This window comes from Euprymna scolopes, chromosome 4 (genome assembly GCF_053919585.1).
Source record: "Euprymna scolopes isolate OS-2025 chromosome 4, ASM5391958v1, whole genome shotgun sequence".
Classification (NCBI taxonomy): Eukaryota; Metazoa; Mollusca; class Cephalopoda; order Sepiida; family Sepiolidae; genus Euprymna; species Euprymna scolopes.
Window position 1 is genome coordinate 401,881 of NC_136485.1, and position 23,714 is coordinate 425,594.

Below are 23,714 nucleotides of genomic sequence, written 5' to 3' on the forward strand. Positions count from 1 at the left end.
CAGTTTGCAGTTTATGTTAGGTGCAGGGCAAACTCAGACATCCATTTACAGAAATCTGGCCCATAATATGCACTAGTGCCAAATTTATAAAAAGCAAATTTCCAAAATTCAACTGTAAATAATGTTGAGTAAACTGCAGTTATATAGGTGGCTTATAAACCTGAAAAAAGGTTGGAAGTTACATCAACTGAAACGTTGTGGAAATAACACTCAATTAGTCCAAATCATCTAAATAGGAAAATTTAATTTTTTGTTAATAAATGATATATGTTCAACAGCATGTAGTGACAAGAAAAAAATGCAAGTTCAACATATTTTCAATGGAATAGCATAAAATATGAGTTCATGCCAACATAAAAGAAATAACAATAGCAAAGTCTCATGAAACACATAAATGACATGATGCTAAGAATTTGATATCCGATGGGAATATATGCACTGTATGCAAGCGAGATATATTTACATCATATCACAATATTAGTGTTAAATCTATATATGCATTAAGCATATATAAGAAATATTGGGAAAATTCATATGCAAAATAACGCAGTACATGAGAAAATATATGAGGCGCTACCAATAGGTTTCCAGACTTCTTTTGTACAGGCATTTAAAATTGTTGTAGACTCTTGAGAATTCAGTATGTTATTGCTATACATCATATGAGATGATGGACCAATTTTTATGATTTCAGGTTCCAATGAACAACTACAGCCGGAATTGGAATACACCTTACTAAAGCCGGATTGCCACAGCTGGTGAATTTCAAAAATGCAATCTGGATGTAAGGACACTTGAAAAGAACAATACGCAATAACGTTCTGTTTTAAACTTGGAAAAAAATACCACAGAACGTATGGAATGCTTCAGACTGCTTTTGGACCATCCTGAATAAATCAGTTTTTGAGTAGCATAAACGATTCAAGGAAGGTAGAGAGTCTGTGAGGATGATGAGAGGTGTAGGAAGAGTAAGGAAGTCAGAACACTAGAGTTGATTGGCCTAATCAAAAATTACATGGATAAGTACCATCGTGTGTCTATGGAGACAATAAGTGTATAGTTTGATGTCAGTCTGGGAACTGTACACATAATTATTCACAAAGAACTGAGGATGCAGAAGATTTGCACAAAGTTTGTCCCAAGTGGGCTCAGAGACGATCATAAAGAAAGACCTTATGATAGCAGGGAGATGATCAAGCTGATCAATTCAGATCCCGCAGTTCTTAATGTTCTGGTGACCTGTGATGAAAGTTGGATATACTACTATGACTCAAAAACCAAGAGACAAGTTCCCAGTGGAAGCATGATGGCTCCTCCAGACCCAAGAAGACCAGACAGAGCAAATCTATGCAGAAACTTATGATGATCCCTTCTTTTGACAGTGCCGGCATGATGCACATGCACTGGATTTCCACTGAACAGACAGTCAATAAGGAATACTATGTTGAGGTTTTTAAAGGAGTTCAGGAAAGGATTCTGTTGGAAGAGGCCAGCACTCTTCAAATCAGGGTAGTGGCATCTCCACCAGGACAATGCACCAGTCCACAACTCCATCCTTGTAATAGACTTTTCAACTAAGATGGGCATCAAGACAGTTTCTCACCCTCCCTATAGTTCAGACCTTGCTCCCTGTGACTTTTGGTTATTCCTTAAGCTCAAGAAAACCTGATGTGGGCAGCATGTAAAACAAATAATGCTCAAATGAACAATAATAATAATAGTAACAAAAAAATATTTCTCAAAACAAATTTCAGTGAACAAAACAGTTCATTCAATAAAATTTTTGACAAAAACGTATGGGTAGAAATGCTGAGTACTTACAATGAGTGACTTCAACCAACAAAATTACAATTTAAAGAAAAAAAAAAATTTTAATTAATAAATAAAATTATATTACTACATGACAAAGGACAGTCTTTCAACACAATCTGAAGGAACAAAGAGATAACTCCAAATAATGAAAACTTTTGTGAGATTTTAGAAAGTTATTCTTAATACGAAGAGAGGGGACGTTGATAGAAAATACAAAATTACTTAAAAATAATTTCCTTTATAAAACTGTAACTAGTTGATCAATATGTGTGATCTTGGTGTACCACATTTTCTTTGCCACAAGTTCGATCCTGGTTCATCAGGAATTTTATGGGATCAATAAAACGAATGTAATAAGAAAAAAGTATTAAAACAAGTGTATTTCTGTATTGTTTGTATTATTTGAACAATTGTCATTGTTAGCATTACTTGTTTTGAATGGACCATTGTTCTCATCTTGAGTGTTATTTGTGTAAGGTTTCAGTCGGTGTAACCTCTGACCTTCATCAGGCATGTTGGTCGCTATTTTGGAAAAGAAAGGAGAAAAGTTACTGGCTCTGTAGATGGTTTCATATTCTTGAAATTGTTTTTTGTTTTTTCGTCGTGATTTTGTATGTGTGAAAAATTTGGTTGTCAAAGGGGAGGTAATCATAATAATGTTGACAGGGGATTATCTCTCTTTTATTACTGTTATCTTTGCTCGGTCTGCTTATTAATTTTTCATTTTTTACCTTCTACGGAGCCAGTAACTTTCTCCTTTCTTTTCCAAGATAGTGACATGCCGACCGAAACGTTGCACAAATAGCACTCAAGATGATAATAATCCAATCAAAACAAGTAATACTAACAATCAACCCTCATTTCGAAAATTCAGAACTTTAATATTGCTCTTATTTTCAGTGGTATTCTCACAATGTTTGCAATACTCCAAATAATACAATACTCATCTAAAAAATTTAGGAACAATACATATCTGTATTTTCCTTAACAAATCAATATTTTTTATATTTTGTTATTTGGAAAAAAAGGAAAGGAAAAAAAAAAATATATTTTCATGTGCACCTTGAGAAATTGGCTTTTTGTACAATTCGTCATTGATCTGAGGGAGGTAACTCATTTTACAAAGAGATGTGTTCATTTTTTATATGAGAATTAGAGATGCTAAAACCAACTCTGAGGAATTGCTTTTCTGACTACTTTTTTTAATTAAGAAAATGCAACTTTGATGAATTGTAAGAAATAAGATGTGACTACTTTTTTCAAACAAAAAAATTAATTTTTTTCCGACTACTTTATTGAAAAATATTAAGGTTTTTAAAAATGTTATCAATAACAGTACACAATAGAAGGAAAATGAGACAATAATTGAAGAGGAATTGTAATTTTTATTAAACAAAACATTTTATTAAATTATTAAAAAAATGGAGACCTTTAAGAATGAAAGCTGCAGCAACTTTTTTAACGTAACAAAGTTTCTAATAAAATCATCATTTGGTAACATTACCAAATGGAAAATGTATTCTGTTATATCCAACAATCTACTTATGTGTTTGTTTTTTTGTTTTTTTGCATGAGATCACAAACCTTGCATTTTTTGTTATTAATGTTAATAAACTTTAAAAAAAAAAAAAAAGTTGTCGCAGCATTCATTTCTTAATGTTTTCATTCTTTTTTTTTTTTTTTTTAAATTAAATGCTTTGTTTAATAAAGATATCAATTCTTCTGCAATTATAGTTGTATTTTTCTTTTCTTACAATTTCTTGAAGTTGAGCTTTTTTCAATTTTTTATTGTGTTTAGCATCTCAATTTGTCGTATGAGAACATCAACAAATCTCTTGGTAAAATGGGGTTATCTCCCTCAGACCAATAACGAATTGTACAAAAGGGCCGGAAAATTTACACCAATTTGAAAACATTTAAAATTATTGAATAGATAATAACTTTAACTTACTTGAAAATTATTAGTAGATCCTTATGTATTAACAGATTAAAAGTTTGGAAGCTATTTCAAGTCAGCATTTTTATGAATACAGATTAAAACATCATCTTAACAACAAATAATTATAGTTTTATAACAACTTGGTTCAATTAAAAATTTAATGACCAAACGATAATATAAAATTTAATTAACATAAATTGAAAAAAAACAAAACAAGAAAAACGAAAATACCCCCCCCCCAAAAAAAAAACAAAATAAAAGTAAGAATGCCAAGTCGTTCCAGTTAGCATTACAATTAAAAGGAACATAAAAACTCCTTCCTAGTGCAAAGAAAATCATTAAAAAACAAGGAACAATTAGACATATCGATGCTTGTTAAGATACAGTCGACAAATCTATTTTTTTCAAAAATATGTTGTTTTAAGCAAAAAAAATAGTACATACTTAATTGTCAAGCCAAAAATAGTAATATATCTGAAAATTATGAAAAATCATCGAGTAGAAAGTTATTTATTGTTAAAACTAATTTTTATGGAAAATTAAGTAAAATCACAATTTTCTTTAAACGTTATAAAGTAGACGGTAAGAGTCTACACACAGGGGAGATGACTCTGAAACGAATATTTCAGATTACTTGTTTATGGCTTCATATATTTGTTGGTTTTAGCAATAGAATTTTTTTTTTTTAATAAAAATATAATAGCAGTTGGTCTACTCAATGAATTTTCTTAATTTCTGGATATATTACTATTTTCGACATGACAATTTTTTTGACTATATCTTAACAAGTACGGATATATCAATGCAAAGGGAGAAAATTCAAACTGTATAAGTTGAAAGGAGACAATTAAAAATATACAGTTAGATAAAGGAAAACACTTCAAAGACTATCGAAATAATCCACAGGTCGTTGCCAGAATAAGGAATTCAACACACATAATGCAAGTGAAAAGACTGGAAAAGAGAGAGAGAGGAAAAGTTCTTTCTTAAAGTAATATAACTCAACTGCCAACAGATATTAACTCTCTTTACGGCTTTTAAATATTCAACCAAGATGGCTACCGTCTTGTCAATAAAACGATATAATTTTAGAACAAAGTATTTAGATTTTGTTTTCAATATTTAAAAAAAGTATTTTTTATTAATACTTAAAAAATAATTTAATAACATTTATTTCGATTTTACATTCAATATTTCAACAAAAATTTTTACTGGACATAAAGAATTCAATTTTCAAGACCTTTTCAAGAAATTTTCAAGGTGATAATTAAAATAAAGCCTTTTCTAAGGCAAAAGTCAAAATTCAAGGACTTTTCAAATCTGTGTAAACCTACCGTTTTCAGATAAAAGCCAAATTCAAAACAAAGTTACAAAATAAAACGAAAAATCACGAGAAGGAGTAAATAAGACTAATCACTAAAAACGGTCTTTATGTGAAACAGAAATGACAATTTTCTCTAAAAAAAAAAACAAAAAACTTATTCAAAGTAGAAAATAATTCCCAATGCAAGAGTTATGTAAAACAAAAACAAAAAGATGTTTAAATAAACAATAGAAATACTCATATTATTTGAATTTATCAAACTATTGTTCTCATCTTAAGTGTCATTTTCACATTTTCATAACATTTCAGTTGATGTAACGTTCAGCCTTCTTCAGGTGTATCTTGTCGAATTCGGGAATTTGGACAGAATTTAAAACGAAACCCTTTATTTACTTTACGGAAGACCTTTATCCAATCATGGCTGACAGAACGAGAGCATAATACTATCCCCGTGAAGTAAATAAAGAGTTCTATTTGAAATTCTGTCCAAATTTCTGAGTTCAACAGAAACATTCCTGAGTTCGACAAGATACCACTGAAGAAAGTCAGAGGTTACATTGACTGAAACATTGTTAAAAATCACACTCAAGATGAGAACAGCAGTCCGAAGAACCCAGATAATATGAATAATCAATCCTCATCTCCAAAATATAGAAACGTAATAAAAATGTCATGTAAAACAAAAAATATGTAATTGAACAAAAAAAATACCCAATTTACTATTTATGTTAATCAATCGTTCCTAATTTAGTTGTACATCAATAGTACTATCTGCAGAAATACTAAGAAAACAGTATTTTTGCAAACAAATTTGAGTGAACAAAACAGAAATATATAAAATTTTCTCAATAATTGTTTGCTAAACAAAAACAGAAAGATAAAAATGGCTTCAACTAACAAAATTGCAAGAATAGAAAAATTTACTTACACTATTATTTCATATAAAAGAAAAATAGGAAAATAATTGTGATGAATAATAAAAAAAAAATAGAATACAAATGTACAACAACAGAAAATATAAAGGAAATAAAAATACACATTTTATAAAAAATACATATCTAACAGTTTACAATAAAAAATAACAACTTGCAGTTATTTGACTCCAATCTGTAGTGACAGTGCGAAGAAACTGATAAGCAGCCACGACTAGCAAGTGCCTACTGCAAGGAAATTGTGGTTGCATATTCAAACCATATCACATAAATTCGGGTGTGCTTCAGGGGAAAATACTTAGACTTTTACTATTCCTTACTTTCATAAACGACTTTACTATTGCAATTGTGTCTGAGATATTTGTTGCTGACACCATGTTCTATTCTCAACATGTGAGTAAACTGAATGCACACATATCCAAGATAATAGCTGAATCAAGGTATGGCTGAACTGTAGAAAAAGACCTCCATTTTGTAGTGTGAGGTGCCGACAATGAGTTTCTGGACTTTTTTTGTACAGGCATTTAAAATTGTCATAGACTTTTGAAAATTCAGTATGTTATTGCTATACATCTTATGAGACGACTGACTAATTTTTATAATTTCAGATTCAAATGAATAGCTACACCCTACTAAAGACCGATTGTCACAGCTGGTGATTTCAAAAATGCAATCTGGACATAGAGACACTTTAGAAGAACAATATGAAATAGAATTCTGCTTTAAACTTAGAAAAAATGACACAGAAATGTGTGGAATGCTTCCAACTGCTTTTGAACCATCTTGCATTAATCGAGTATCAGTTTTGAGTGGCATAAGAGATTCAAAGGAAGCAGAGAGTCTGTGAGGGATGATGAGGTGTGGGAGGAGTAAGGAAATCAGTACACCAAAGTTGGTTGGCAAAATAAAAAAGTTCATGGATAAGGATCTTTGTGTCTCTATAAAGACACTAAGTGCACAGTCTGATGTTAGTGTGGCAATTATACACACAATTATTTGCAAGAAACTAAAGATGCAGAAGATCTGTGCAAAAGCTTGTCCCAAGAGTTCTCCATCCTTGTCACAGACTATTTGATCAAAATGGGCATCAAGACAATTCCTCACTCTCCCTATAGTCCAGACCTTTTTTTCCTGTGACTTTTGGTTATTCCCTAAGCTCAAGAAAACCTTAAAGACTGTCATTATGAGACAAAGAGATGAAAGAGGCTGTGATGAAGGACATTGATATGCTCACACAAGAGGACTTCCATGGAATCTTCCAGAAGTTGTTGGAACGATACAACAAGTGCATTGCAAGCAAAGGAGATTACTTCAAAGTGGACTAGAGTTTCATGTGTGTACTGCCAATAAAAGTGCCCATATTAAAAAAGTCTGGAAACTTATTTAAGGCATTACGTAGAATGAAGTAAAAAATGGATGGTTTAATGTTACCAAGACAAAGTATTTTCCTATAACAAAGCAACCAATTGTCATAAATGAAAACAACTATCCTGAGATTCCAATGTTCAGACATGTCAGCTTAATATTCAGTAGCATGAATTGCAATACATAGAATATACTGCCACATCTGCTACAAAGTATCCTGTATCTCTATAAAACCACCATTTCGCCAGGCATGAAGTATTGTTACCACATCTGGGCTGATATATCAATCAACAATCACTCCCTCCTACACATGCTGCAAAAAAACAAATCTTAGTCTTACACTCTCTACCAAGCTGTATGACCTGTCCCAACATCACAAAGTAACATTTCTGTGTTTGTTTTACGTGTATTTCAATGGAATGTGCCCCAACAAACGTACTGTACTTCTATTTCCTCAACGTAAATACAACCAATCCAACAAGCAGCAAAATCCGATTCCCAGCTAGAAAGGTCTCCAGATGCCAGAAAAGTTTTAGCTTAGTGACTTTCTTTGAATAACTTAATTTTGAAATATTTTCACTGCTTTCCCAACTGTACTAACATGCAGAAATTTGAATGTAATCGAAACAAATATCTTGCTGCATAAATTTGCACTTAGGATGCTTCTTATAAATCTGGCCCCTTATTCACAGTAGTTCTTTATGTCTCAGTGACAACTTGTTTGGGGTGAATAAAAGAAAAATAATGCTCAGAGTAATAAGTTATCCCCTTACACAACTCTACCACATTCTGACAAGAAAACAGTAATAGTTCTGATGAAATTGGGAGACTTATAATACACATGCATTATGAGATCCAGAAATGAAATCAGATGGTACAAAAATTCAAATATACCAAGCTCTTGTCTGCACTATTTTTCTATTCGGATGTGAAACCTTGCCAGTACAAGTATGTGACCTGCGCAGACTGGAAGTTTTTTACCACCAATATCTACGCCACATTTTTTGGGCTTGCTGGCACCAATTTGTCCCAAACGACACCATCTGTTGGCACTACTGCATACCATCTGTCAAACAGAACCTCCTTTTGAGAAGTCTCCGATGGTTTGGTCACAATCCTCTATAACTTTCAAAGGACTGTTCTGAAAACAGGCAATGCCTTACAGGATACTATGCCTTTACAAATCCCATACAAATCTCCCCCTACATTTTATCAAACTCAAAGAGAGTGCACGTTTCAACACGTCCATGCCTAAAAATTTGTGGATACGACTTCTATCATCACTAACACGTGAGAAAAATCAACTTCCAAATCAGTACTATTCCTGGAAAAACTTAACATGTTACAAACCACAAATATTAAACTTTAGTTGCCAAAGCAGAGTCTTTGAATTGACACTTATAATGTAATTCAAAAACTGCAATATAACATTCTCTTGTCCACAATGAGGTATCAGAGATAATATATTTTTAATTAAAAAGTATATCTGTTGCAATATTTTTATATATATTAGAGTATGATTAAAGAAAGTTGGAAGGTTCTAAAGCCTCATTGTTACAGCTGGTGTATTTCAAATTTTGAAATCTGGACGTTAGGACACTTTGGAAGAACGATATGCAATAAAATTCTGTTTTAAACTTGGAAAAAATACCACAGAAATGTATGGGATGCTTCAGACTGCTTTTGGACAATATTGCATGAATCAAGTATAATTTTTTGAGTGGCATAAGAGATTCTAAGAAAGCAGGGAGTCTGTGAGGGATGATGAGAGGTGTGAGAAGAGTAAGTTAATCTGACCACCAGTGTTAATTGGCCAAATAAAGAATTTCATGGATAAGGACTGTTGTGTGTCTATAGAGACAATGATAACACAGTTTAATGTCAATGTGGGAACTGTACACACAATTATTCACAAGGAACCGTACATGTGGAAGATTTACACAAAGTTTATCACAAGGGTACTCCATCCTTGTCACAGACTATTTAACCAAGATGGGCATCAAGACAGTTCCTCACCATCTTTACAGTCCAAACTTTGTTTCCTATGACCTTTGGTTATTCCCTAAACTCAAGGACAACCTTAGAGGTTGTTATGAGACAATTGAAGAGATGAAAGAAGCTGTAATAAGAGGATTTCCATGAGACTTTCCAGAAGTTGTTGGAATGGTGCCACAAGTGCATTGCAGCTGGAGGAGATTACTTTGAAGGTGACTAGAGTTTAATGTGTGTTTATTATCAATAAAAATGCAGACAGAAAAAAAGTCTGGAAACTTATTGAAGGCATCTTGTATCTAAATAAAATAAAAACAAGGCCGATAGCCATTAGTCGCGTGCTCTCGTGTAATGAATGAATGTGTGAATGTAGGATTGCCATGAAATTCTTAAAGATAAACTAAAATGACCGAAAAATGGGCTGAAATGACTTAAATAAATAAAAAGTAAATGACTTAGAAGGACTTTAATGAAGTTAAGGATGAAAAGAATGACTTGAATGCTTAAAAAATAACCGGAATCCTTCAAAAACAACTTGAATGATCTGGAGAATGACTTGAATAGCTTTAAGACTGACTGGTTGTAAAGTGGGTGATCATTTTTCATTAAATTAATACAGAAAAGTGATCTCCCACTTTATATCACAAAGTTACAAACATAAGTACAGCATGTAGTAAGAACAGATACTACACTTTGATCTTGGCCAAAAGGCCAAGAAAAGCGGTATTTATTTGCTCCTCCACCGAGCAAATTAGGCCCAAGGCCGATTTTTAATGTAAGGAGTGAAGGGGAAATGGGGACCAACTGGGGAGTAGGGGAGCTGGATAGTGACAATTGGTATGAAAGGTTGTCCCTACATTGAATAAGGTCTTATATGTGGGTCTGCCCCCACATATGGTCTTTGCTTGCAGTATCTGCCGGAACAGATACTACACTTTAATCTTGTCCAAAAGGCAAAGAAAAACTTAAAAAGCTAAGAACAGCATGTATTAACAACCGACCTTTGATCTTAATCAAAAAGGCCAAGCACAAAAGTGCTACTGACAGACTGACGGACCGACGGAGTGACTTATAGAGTTGCTTGCACGCGACTAAAAATAACATTAGAAACACACGCGGGACAATCTAATGCTATGGATTTCATATTTATGATGGGAACATATACGAGTAATGCATGCACAAGGGCAAAGCTTAAATGTAAAGTTTACATGATATAAGAAGGCGAAAATAGATGCAGAATCAACAATATGTATAATGAGTAAACTGTATGCAAAATGATAGTAGATAATAAAATATATACAAGGGAATTATTATATGGGAAATGTCAAAAATATATCCTTTATCTAATAATTTTGACATTCACATGTAACTCACAAAATAAAAGAAAAGAAGATGGGTACGCATAAGATGAAGTACTAAAAATGGTTTTATTTGAAGCAGAAAAAGAGTTTATTTGAAATAGAAATTCTATAAAAGAAAACATATTCAAAGTTTAATAAAATTTCCAAACTGGACATAAAACAAAAAATGCTCAAATGGACTACTGACAAAAAAAACGTATTTCTGCAAACAGTTTTGAACAAATAATGAAACAGAAACAAATAAAAACCAAGTTTTTTTCAATAATACGACAATTACTTTGATACACTGGTTCTTGTTAGAACACTGAAGTGACATGGAGCCTGGGCAGCACCAGATGGGTGACCATTTGGGATTGCTAGGTGTTGTAAATCATCTTCCAATTACTAGGATATTCATGTAGCTACAGCTGGAAACGGTTTGTGAGGAAATTAGCATAGTCTAACCAGATATAAACACTATACTAAATATTACAGGTTTGTTCAATTTTCTTCCAGGAAATGCTTGACAAACTAAAACACAAAGGATTGATTATCCGGATTTTTTAGACTCTTCTTATCTAAATGTTATTTTCACATTTTGATCAATATAACCTTTGATCTTCTTCAGGTATATCTTACATTCTAAATATGTTCTAAATTACACATTCTGAATATGCTATAAATAATTTACTGTTGTATTTTGAGTATTGCCCACAATAAGGATTGAACCATAAACCCCCCAAAAAGTGTAACGTACAACTAAAGGTTTAATCCTCAGTGCAGACAACACTTAAAATACAACGGTGAATTACTTCTACCCTATCATGGCTGATGGAATGAGAGTATGCTACTTGTGTGGATTAAAAAAAAGATTTCTGTTCACAATTCCATGCAGATTTCTAAATTAAACAGAAAGATTCCAGAGTTCAACAAGATAAACCTAAAGAAGGTCAAAAGTGACATCGATTGAAATGTTGTGAAAATAACACTCAAGATACGAACAGTAGTCTGAGGAATCCAAACAATACAAAAAACGCAGAGGTAGAAAAGGTGAGTTTTTATGATAAATGGTTTCACCCAGAAAATTGCAATGCAGCAAAATTTACTTATAATATGATTTAATTATAAATAATAAAAAAAAATACAAAACAGGTCTCTATCTCAAAACAGTGAAACAGAACATCTGTTTAAAGGCTTCATGATTTATCTAGATCATCTCTTATTAATGTACTTTTCTTTCAACAGGAAATATGTTGGATTCTGTGATTTGTTGAATGATGATCTTATTCTTTTTCTCTGTAAAAAAAATCTCTTTCTATTGTAACTTATTTTATTAATTTCTGAAGACTTGATAACATGTAAAAAAAAATTACATCATGATATTTAATGTCTGAACAAGAGCTTAAGTATTTATTTAGACAAACTTTTTGTTCCCACTACAAAGTGAAAACAGAATAATTATTCAAAGAATTATCAAAGTGTGAATAATGAACAAATTCAGGAAAGATTCAGAAATGCTTCTGAAATTATTTTCATAATTTATGCCAGCATATATTTTGTATATTATGCCCTCTTTAATATGAACATCTTTTTAATGAAAGTTTGGCAAAGGGGAACCATAGATTGGAGCTCAGACAAGCACTTTCCATGAAAATAACGATAGAGTAGAGACAGGTTCGCAACGTCTCTTCTGTGGGAAAGAGGTTGCAGGGAAGAGAAAAAGGGCCATAAAGTCTATTTCTTTCAAATTTGTTTGAAAATAATCTTCTACATGATATATTTCAGCGTAACATTGAAAGAAGAAACTAAAGCACAGTAGAAGTCTCCAACTGAGCGCCAACTATTTTTTTACTAATGAATTACAATAAAATAAAATTTAGAATAAAGATTAATGATGGGAATTGATTGACAGTTGAATGATGATGAATACTATATCAGAAATATTACATAGAATGTGAGAACTAAAAAAAAATTAGAACAAAATGATCAAAGATTAATTACGAGTAAAAAACAATTTTACTGTAAATTTCAGCTTTCCTATTAATTTTATTTTGGCAACTGTCCTTTATCCTTAGTCTTTTGGCTAGGAACAAAGTGTAGTATCTGTGCTGATACAACACTTCACTTTTTCTCGGTCAGTGGAGGAGAAATTAATTTTTGTTTCTATCCAGAGTGTCCCTTTTTGGGGAGATGGATTTTCCCCACATTAAAAACCAACCTTGTGTCTAACCCTGCCCTTGTGGGAGGCAAGTAAATAGGAACTTTCATTTTTACTTGGTAAACTGATAGACTGACTTATCTCCCCTGCTTCATGGATATTTCCAGCACTTTCACTTTTATAAATAGTGGATCAAAAAATATGATAAGACTGACTTATCTCCCCTGCTTTATGGATATTTCCAGCACTTTCACTTTTATAAATAGTGGATCAAAAAATATGATAAGACTGATTTTTATCTTTAATAAAAAATTATAGGTGATCTTCCACTCAATGATTTTTTGTAATTTTTGGTGAGGATATTTATTTTTGCATGATATCTAAGTACATTAAAGTGTTTTTACTCTAAATGCAATTGTTAATTGTGATTAATGCTATATAAGCACAGAATGAGACTTACATGGTTGCCTTATTGTTTTTTATTTTACCAAAAGTCATAAAGAGAGAAATTTATATGAAATTGAGTGAAGACACACACACACACACACACACACACACACACACACACACACACACACATATATTGAGGATATATTTGGGTTTATTGTTGAAATAACTCCAAAAAATCTATATATTTTTTCATTTTAATATACTTTCACACGAAAGTTTCTGTTATGTAACAAAAATATATACATTCTTGATCCATTTACATAATTGTTAAAAATGTTTTCTTTCCATCACAAATATCATGTTTATACATTAATTCTGTAAACTCACTATTCTATAGTTGCTATAACATATACTGACCCAATGGGTCACAAGTAGTATATTACTATATAAGCACCAAACTAAGGAACAAAACAGGGGGAAGTGAGAGTTATGTGGTTTCTATTACCCCATATTTTGTTCTTTATTTTACTAAAAGCCATAAAGAGAGAAATGAGACTAACAATTGAATATCACTATGAAAAAAATCATGTTTTATTGCATTAAATCACGTGAAGCATTACCTGCTTCTTTAGATTCTCCAGCCTCTTTTCTTTCTGTTTCGCCTCATCTTCTTTGGATTTTTCTTTTAAAGCTTTTGCCGCCATCTTCTGCCGATCCTTCAATATACAATGGATATTTAATTCTGATTTTTGTTTTAAATGGACTAGTGTTTACTTAAAAATAAATACAAAGATGTTAGTAATCATAAAAATTAAACATAAAAATTCAATTTATATTATTTGGATTATTCTGACTATTATTCCTGTTAAATACTGGTAAGTAAATTCACTAGTACATAAATTGTTCAATGGAAAATAACATGAAAGGAAAATTCAGTCGAGTTCAACTTTAATTAGAGGTTAGTTTTTATTTGGCTGTGGGAATTAATATAAACTGAGGTGACATCACATGAATTAAAGAGAGAGTGAGTGAGAAAAGTTGACAGTTCCTTTGAAGCACTAGAAGTGTGAAACATGTGGGGAAAATCTATTCATCTTGTCTATGTTGGGGCTACATGGAAGGTATACTTTTTACGTAGTAGTTGTCCAGCACTTTCTGTTTACTGTTCACCATGTATGTAACAGAGCACAGATGCACATATGCAAATGTCAAGCTGTGTGCAAAGAAAAACACTATAAAAAGAGCATGTACACAAACCAGAGAGCATGTTCAAGATGATAGGTGACATTCGAGAGGACAAAGGCATGAGAGAAAATCAGCACGTTTGGATTCATGTTTTTATTTGAGAAAATACCCGGAAATAAATGTTGTTAAAAAAAAGTGAGTAGAGTTATTACTTGTCTTATGTTCCTTGCGACGTAGACTGTATACAATGTGCGGTTCCCGTGTATAAATGTGTACTACGTTACATGTAGATCAAGAATGCGCTTGTCCAGATGAAAATGATCTGTTGCAGGATCATGTACTCTTTCTACTCTGGCTACAATCCACTTAGCCACCAGGATCCCATGCCAAAACATCACGGATCGCCACTCATAGCCAACAGATGGCTCCATTGAGGGACTTTTACTCACTGAGGAGGGCAGCTATTGTTATATCGCATATCCCTCCATATTTTCATGAATAAACTGGAAACCAGCAAGGGCAACGACAGCAACAACAATGGCGACACTAGGACAAATCTGTTCGTCGGTACAACGCAAATGAACACAATAAATACACATGACATCTTCAAATCCCATTTCTTTAGATACACACATCATTAGAATAGCTCGCACCTTACTTCAACAAAGAAAACTGCCAGAGATATCCGCACAGCAAAAGAAAAAACAAAATACAAACATCACAGTAAACGCAACTCCTAAGCATATAAACACCAATATATAATTCACGATACATTGCAATCGTACAACACCGACTAGATTATATTCACAATTTTATCAGAAATCGATATAACACATGAACCCATACACCAAACAGACAATTCTCTACAACTTATTAAAGCAGGAAAAACAAACACAATCAAAAAGCGAAACTCAAGCCAGCGACAAAAAAACCCCGGCGACTACTACTACGTCTGCTTCATGACTATAAAAACACAATCCCTTTTCGACAACAGACAGAATCGGCCCTAGCGTGGCGTGCTGTGAACTCGCTCCGTCTTCAACCAACATCACCCCATCACTGATACAAGCCCCTTTCCTTCTCTGGCTGATACCAAATCATCACCTCTCACCAACCCCACACTAAGCGACATCAGCTAATAAGGATCGCCGCACACGCTAAGCCACATTTCTGTCATCACCACCCCGCACTCAACCGAACCCAAAAAATTTTGATCGTTGACGAGTTTATCTCAACGCCTGACCAGCCATCATAACATTGACGTTATAAATCTCTGATTTGGTGAGAAATAAAATATATATATATATATATATTTAACCTTACTCGGTCATCTGTATTTTTCTTGCAACCAACCATACGCTTGTTTATTTCACTGGTGTCAGGGGTGGGATAGCAAGTTAAATATGGAGGACTATATATTCTAGTGCCTTACCAACTAGGCAAAAAAAAAAAAAAATAGTGTGGGGAGGAGAAAGAAAGAAAGAAAGAAAAAGGGAGAGAGAGGATGGGGGTATTGTTTTTATTTTATTTTATCTTAATCAAGTTTTGCAAAGAGAAAGGAGAAAACAATAACATTTGCATTTAAATCAGGAAATCAATACCTTCAGACATCTTGATCTGGTAGCACTAAGATTTAGCTTTAGGAGTGTGCTGTTGCCTGCATTAATTAGACCTGGAACTTATTGAGTGATGTGCTTTTTTTTAATTGCATTTTCACCCCAAACAAGGCACATTGCCACTTTGTTGTAGGGGGCTACTATCAGGGACATAAGCATCAGGGGTACTGTGTAGGAAGTTGGGCAACAAGATGTCGGTTCACGTTACACTTGAACTTCTGCATGTCAGTACATTCGGGGAAGCAGAGACTCGGAAGGGAATTCTTCAAAGTCTAGCTGTTCTGGGGAAGAAACTACAGGAGTAGAGGGCTCTCTTGCATCTAGAGATCTCTACTGTGAAGGGGTGGGATTTAGCTGCTTGTCGGGGGTATTTACGTTGAGTGGGCACAAGTGCTTGCAGTTCGTTAGAGCATTCACTGTTAAAGTAATTGTAGAACAGGCAGAGGGATGCAACATTTCGTCGATGTGACAGAGGCTGAAGTTTAGATGACAGTTCAGGACCTATCAGATTGGCAACTCTCTTTTGAACCTTGTCTAGGAGTGAGAAACTAGTGGCAGATGCACCAGCCCAAATATGGCAACAATACTCCATAGATGGGCGAATGGTGGCCTTATAGAGGTATAGGATACTTTCAGGCATTAATACCTTTCTAGAACGGTAGAGAGAACCCACCTTCTTCGCAGCGGTCCTGGCAATGTTCTCAATGTAATTGTTCCAACTCATGTTTCCTGTGAACGTTAGGTCGAGGAGTTTAAAAGATGTACTTTCAGATAAAGAGTCTTTGGCCATTGCTATTGGCGGTAGGGAAGGTTTCTTGTAATTGTTGAAGGAAACAAATTTAGTCTTGGCAGCATTGAAGGTCACCATCCATTTTTGTCCCCATTCCACTACAGATCGGAGGTCTTCCTCTAGTGTTTCTGCCATTTCTTTAGATATGTGTTCATTTGTTTTCCTGTTGTGTCTGTTATAGAGCGTGGTGTCATCAGCATACATACCCATCTCTCAGACAATTTTGTCAGGGAGGTCATTTATGAATATTAGGAATAACAGAAGTCCAAGGATAGGCCCTTGAGGCACTCCCACATTTATATCATATTTTTTAGATGTAGGACCGTCAAGGACAACCTGAATTTTTCTCTTATCTAAGAAGGATCTAATTATGTTATGTATTCTTCCAGTGATGGCGTATGATCTGATTTTCTTGAGAAGACCCTCATGCCATACCCTGTCAAAAGCCTTAGATATATCCAGAGCTACCGCTCTACCCTCCCCTGCTTTGTCCAGTGAATGGTATATACGTTCTGAGATTACAGTTATGATGTCTGCTGTGAAACGGGCTTGCCTAAATCCATATTGTTGGTCAGTCAGAAGTTTAGCATCTGTAAGGTGATGGACTAGAGCTTGGTTAATTATGGTCTCAAATATTTGGTGAAAAGTGGGAGGAGGCTAATGGGGCGATAATTTACGGGGTCAGTTCTTTCGCCAGAATTCTTGAAAACTGGCACTACAGAGCAGTTTTCCAGCAGGCAGGAAAGCAAGATTCATTAAGACATTTGTTGTAAAGTTTGGAGAGAACTGGAGCTACTTCGGCAGCACACTTTTTTAATAGCACAGCCAGGATGAGATCAGGTCCACATGCTTTTGCAGTGTCAAGCTTTCTTATGATAGCATGCACCTGAGCAGGGGTGATCTTCAGATCGTCTAGTGTGGTGTCTGTCCGCAAAGGAAAGTCAGAGAGGGGGTGGTTAGCAGAGTCCAGTGTAGAGTTGAAGGCAAACTGACTGGCAAGCATGTTAGCCTTGTCAGTCGCAGAGCAAACAACCTCATGATTGTTGGATAGTGGGGGATTTGTTGATTGCCCATTTTTTACTACACTGTTGTAGATTTTCCAGGAGTCTCGGGTTCCTAATTTCTGTGCTTCGATGAGTTTTTTGGTGGTTTCAGTAAATTCTCTCTTAGCTGTCGCTATTTCTTTCTTACAGTTATTTCTGGCTTCTATGTACTTCTGTCTGTTTGAACTGGACTTATGTTGGTTAAATTTGCGGTACAGATGCTGCCATTACACTATGGCAGCTGCACAAGTTGAAGTGAACCATTGGGGAGAGTGGGGCTTGCTATAGAATTTGCGCGTGGGAACATGTGCTTCAATTGCCGCTTTGAACCATTCAGTGGTCTCATTTGCGCAATGTTCAGCAGGAAGTGAAAAGATATTTTGCCATGGAGCGTCCCTGATAACTTCCCAGTCAGCCTTTTTATAATATCTCATTGTTTTGAGCAGTGGCTCTTCAGTTTTGGCTCTAGAGTTTAGGACGATTTCAACCATTACCACTGCATGATTGGCGTTCTCAAGAGGGCTGTGGGCATTCGTTACACAGTCATCGGGAACTGTGGGCAGAAACAGATCTAGAAGTGATGCATGTTGTTCTTGCTGGTCTGGGAAACGGGTTAGAAATATAACCATCTGTGATAGGGAATGAGATATAGAGAAGCTATGTGTTGTAGTACCAGCTGCATCTATGAGTAGAAAATCCAAGACAGTTACTGTGGTGGACATTGAAGTCACCAAATACATGCACTTGTGCGCTAGTGTCAAGGGAAAGTGCTGTATCTATGCTGTCAGAGACTTTGTTTATTAAGGTACAGTCCTGGGTCGAGGGAGAGCGGTAGAGAAAATAAAAGTAGCTAATGTTATGTCGCATGTTAAGTCTAAAGCACATAAAGGCTTGATCGTCCGATTCTAGTTTAGTTTCTCTAGTCAAGGGGAGGGTGTTTCGAATGTAAACTCCAAGCCCATGCATATGTCTATCAGAGTCATTACAGCAGAGTGGGAGGTATCCAGGCATGTTAAGTAGTTACATATGTACTTTCAAGATTTAGTTACATATATACTTCCAAGATGAACAATAAACAATAATGTTTCTCCTCTCTACTACATTTCCTGGGCTACTTTTAAATGGGCCACCCAGTATAAAAATAATTTCCAGTTAGAGTAATTTGACATAATTGACAAGGCTTGACCAAAGGATTAGCTAAAATCTAATAGAAAAGTAGATGATTGATTAGCTTAGTCATGTTATATAGGATAGATTTGAAATTAAAGTCAAGTGCTACCAAGATTTTAAGGAAGGAAAAACATAATATAAGATCCTAGATAAAATGGAGTGCTAAAACTCCTCATTATGTGCCAGTAGCAAATCCTAATTAAGGAAATTGACATTTATTAAGTAAAATCTGATTAATGTTGAAATCATGACTGCTATTTTCTTCGTGAATTTCATGAATATGCCAGCCTCCTAAGAAAAATAACTACAAAAAAAGAAAAAAAGAAAAAAAAAAAAAAAGAAGATAATTTAACCACAGCAATATGAAAAACAGACATCTTGATCTGATAGCACCAAGATGTAGCTTTAGGAGTGTGCTGTGTGTGTGTGTGTGTGTGTGTATATATATATATATATATTATTTCATCCAGAGGAAGTCTCGCAATAAAGATGAAACATTGATAAACACATAACTTGATTTGTTCATTTTTATTTCTCTATCTATATCTATCTCCAAGATGAATAAAATAGAACCTCTAGGTCTAGTTTGGTTTTATCATTTTGTTTAAATTTATTACATGCAACTCCTCTTGTGTAAAAACAAAAAGTTATAAATCATTTTAAATTTGATTATGTAATAATATAACTATACTACCAAGCATGGGTGATCTGAATGTAATCCATTGAGTAAATGGCCTGCATACTTGACAAAACGGAACCCAACCCAATCTGCCTGTCTACTTCTGCACATTGATAAAAAAGTATATGCCTGGAAGCCAAGGTAGAGATCCATAAAGTGTGTCAAAAAGACAATAACTACAACTGGAAGATATATTTAGGTAATTAATTCCTATTTCAGTTATACAAATTATTTAGTTGAAAGAACACACACTTGTACCGGATTATTTTTGTCTGTTCACTCAAAGACATCTGCTCTTATTATTAGCAGCAGTAATACTACTTCTTTCTTCTTTTCACGAACAACAAAGATACATAACAACAGTCCAAAACACATACAGATAATGTAGCAAAAAAATATCCGTTTCTTTTTATTCAGCACATGTACACTCTTAACATTGCCTGAAATTGCATACTCATGCTCACCTTCTACTCAAATGGTTCTAGGTTCATGTAGCAGTTTCCATACAACATACACATGCTAACCATGGCCACTGATTCCATTGTCTCTCTGCACCGATGTTCTGGTGTGGGGGATGTGTATATATTCTTGTGTAGGTGGTCTATATAATGTGGCATGTATGTTCTTCTGTGTTGTCTATATAATTAAGACATGGCCGTGATCATCTGTCTTTGTGTGTGCACATGTTTGTATACAGTTTTTGGTGTGCATGTGTCACATATATATACAGGGTGACCCCAAAAAAACAGAGGACATTCAATTGTTTTTCTGAGCATTTTACAGTCAACGGAGAAAAAAAGGCCAAAACCATAGTGTTTTGATGTGACGTTTTGAATATAATAAACTAGTTATGACCAAAGTTTCATTTCATTCGGACAAAACACTAAGAAACGGGGCCTAATTAGAGTTGGGGCCCGTTTTTTTTGGTCACCCTGTAGATTATAAGGAGATCTTATGACCTGTACCTTTCTCCTTTCTTTAGCCAGTGTCCCCTCACGATGATTCATACATGCTCCCCAAAACACTATGTTATTATTGTTTGAAGACAGTCTTTATTCTGGATTCCCTGTTCTCTGGTAGGCCTCCGCATCACTGAATTGATTCAGATTTCTCTTTTCTTTTTCCGTTTTCTCACCTTGAATCAAGATTCTCTCATTCTGACCGACTGATTCTTGTCTAACTATGATTCCCCAAAAACTCATATGTGTCACCCTTATATACTGAGGTGCATGTGTGGGGTGGTAGCATCCTGTTAACACAACTTACAGTCAACATGCACTGACCTGCCTTGTGACCCCTGCTAGCATGCAGGTGCAACATGAAATCAATGGAAGTCAATGAGTTTGAAGCCTGTCAGTTTTAACCTTTCAACCTCTCTGTACTTAACTTGAACACAAGCAAGTTGGTTCAAGCTAGTACTATGTTAACTGCCTTATTGACACACAACACTGATACCACAACAACTTAGCTTTTATCCATCTCATTTGTTTCATTTATAATGAGCCAATATCTGTTATGGTTTTGTTGTGTGTGTGTTTTCTTTTTATTTCACAACATGCCACAAAGTAATTACAGCTGAATCATCAAAGTGAAAATTCTTATTTGATTCAGGTGATAAAAGACTAAAACTAAAACAAGAAGAATTGAAAACTTCCAAGCAAGAGTGAGCTTTAGAAAACTTACCATTTTCCGGAACTTTGGAAGAGTTATGGCAGCCAACTTTTGTTTAGCTTCTGTTTCTATCATTTCTTCCATTTCTTTCTGCTGTTTCATCAGAAGAGCCTTCTCCTCTTTTGTCACTTTATATTGCTCGACATATTTGTGCATTTCAAACTGAAACAAAAAAAAAAAACGATTGGAAATTAAATATTAAAACAAAATTTCTCATTTTCAATCCTCTTATAATATTCTTCATCATTCAACTGACAATCTATTCATTTCATTAACCATTATTCCAGAGTGACTTTTGGTATCTTCAATCCACCAGATCCTGAGTGATAGATTGGAGAACAGATTCAGATGGCAAGCTATGAATAACGTAAACCTTTTTGAACCAACTGACTGTTCATTCTAAAAAATGATGAAGGAACTCATCATAGTCATGTTTGTGATTTCTTGAGATGACAATAGATATGAGGAGAGAGACTCAGATGTACGAGGTGCGTTCAATAAGTTCCAGACTTTTTTGGTACAGGCATTTAAAATTTTCGTAAACTCTTGAAAATTCAGTATGTTATAGCTATACATACTATGAGATGACTGACCAATTTTTATATGATTTCATGTTCAAATGAACAGTTAAAACAGGAATTGAAATACACCATACTAAAGCGTGATTGTCACAGTTGGTGTACTTCAAAAATGCAATCTGGACATGAGGACACTTTAGAAGAACGATATGCAATAAAATTTTGTTTTAAACTTGGAAAAAATGCCACAGAAATGTATGGAATGCTTCAGACTGCTTTTGGACAATATTGCATGCATCAAGCATCAGTTTTTGAGTGGTATAAGAGATTCAAGGAAGGTAGGGAGTCTGTGAGGGATGATAAGAGGTGTGGGAGAAGTAAGGAAGTCAGAACACCAGAGTTGATTAGCCAAATAAAGAATTTCATGAATAAGGACCTTTGTGTGTCTATAAAGACAATAAGTGCACAATTTGATGTTAGTGTGGGAACTGCACACACAATTATTCGTGAGGAACTGAAGATGCAAAAGATTTGTGTGAAGTTAGTCCCAAGGGTGCGTCATCTTTATCACAGACTATTTGACCAAGATGAGTTTCAAGACAGCCCCCCCTAGTCTAGATCTTGTTTCCTGTTATTTTTGGTTATTCACTAAGCTCAAAGAAAACCTTAGAGGCTGTCGCTATGAGACAATTGAGAAGATGAAAGAGGCTGTGACAAGGGTCACTGACATGCTCAAACAAGAGGACTTCCATGGGGCCTTCCAGAAGTTGTTGGATCGGTACAACAAGTGCATTGCAGCCGGAGGAGATTATTTTGAAGTTGACTAAAGTTTAATGTGTACAATCAATTAAAGTGCACATGAAAAAAAGTCTGAAAACTGAATGACAGCACCTCATAATTTGTATTATTTACCTTCTTCAAGGACTCATAACATAATAAAGTACTAAGTAACAAGTGACATTCTTTTGCATATTGAACGTTTAATCCTCATTTAAGGCAACACTAAGACTACAATTGCGAATTACTTATGGTTAGTGGAACAGAAGCATGCTATCCTTGTGGATTAAATAATAAGCTTCATTTGAATTTCTGTACAAGAATTCAACAAGATACACCTGAAAAAGATCGGAAGTTATATTGGTCGAAACGTTATGAAAATAACAGTCAAAATAAGAATAGTATGTGTATTCATTTTTTGCGGACTGTTATACTCATCTTTGTTCTTTCACCACGTTTTGGCCAACTAATCCTCTGGCCTTCTTTAAGTGGTTAAACACGATGAGATAAGAATGCTGAGTCTTGAAACTGTATCCAGTAATTACTGCCTATCTTTAGACAATGTTCACCTGGAACCGTACAGAATCCACATCTCTATCCACTGTGCCACGGGCCTCGAAGGCCAATTAAGGTTGGATTTTATAGTCTTATGAATCCAATTTTGTGTTCTTATTTGGTCTTCCATTGTTAGGTCTGTACCTAATGGCATTATATATATTATTTTTTTCTTATTTTACTTTTTTGAATTCTTTGAAATGAAGCATCACAATTTGAAGAAAGTCAAAATGGTCAACAGAAGCTTTTATTGCTATTGCTTGGAGGTTTCTGAATTTTTTAGATGAGAATTAGTTATTTGTATTATATGGATTTATTGGACTACTGTTCTCATCTTCAGTGTGTTTCAGTCGATGTAACCTCTAACCTTCATGTATATCTTGTCGAACTCGGAAATGTTTCTGTCGAACTCAGGAATTTTGAGCAGAACCCTATATTTACTTCACAGAGATAGCGTG

At 34.4% G+C, this 23,714-nt stretch overlaps 1 protein-coding gene and 1 pseudogene across 1 annotated transcript in view; both read right to left on the bottom strand.

Annotated features, from left to right (window-relative positions):
• The window catches only part of LOC145266403 (coiled-coil domain-containing protein 112-like), a 116,510-nt gene that overhangs the window by 19,494 nt on the left and 73,302 nt on the right, over window positions 1–23,714 (bottom strand). The window contains exons 11-12 of the mRNA XM_080122058.1: window positions 21,419–21,568; window positions 13,873–13,968 (exon numbers count right to left, since the gene is read on the bottom strand). Of these exons, the coding sequence (XP_079978184.1) occupies window positions 13,873–13,968; window positions 21,419–21,568 (246 nt within the window). The remainder of the gene's footprint in view (window positions 1–13,872; window positions 13,969–21,418; window positions 21,569–23,714) is intronic.
• LOC145273910 (U2 spliceosomal RNA) lies at window positions 9,951–10,089 on the bottom strand (annotated as a pseudogene).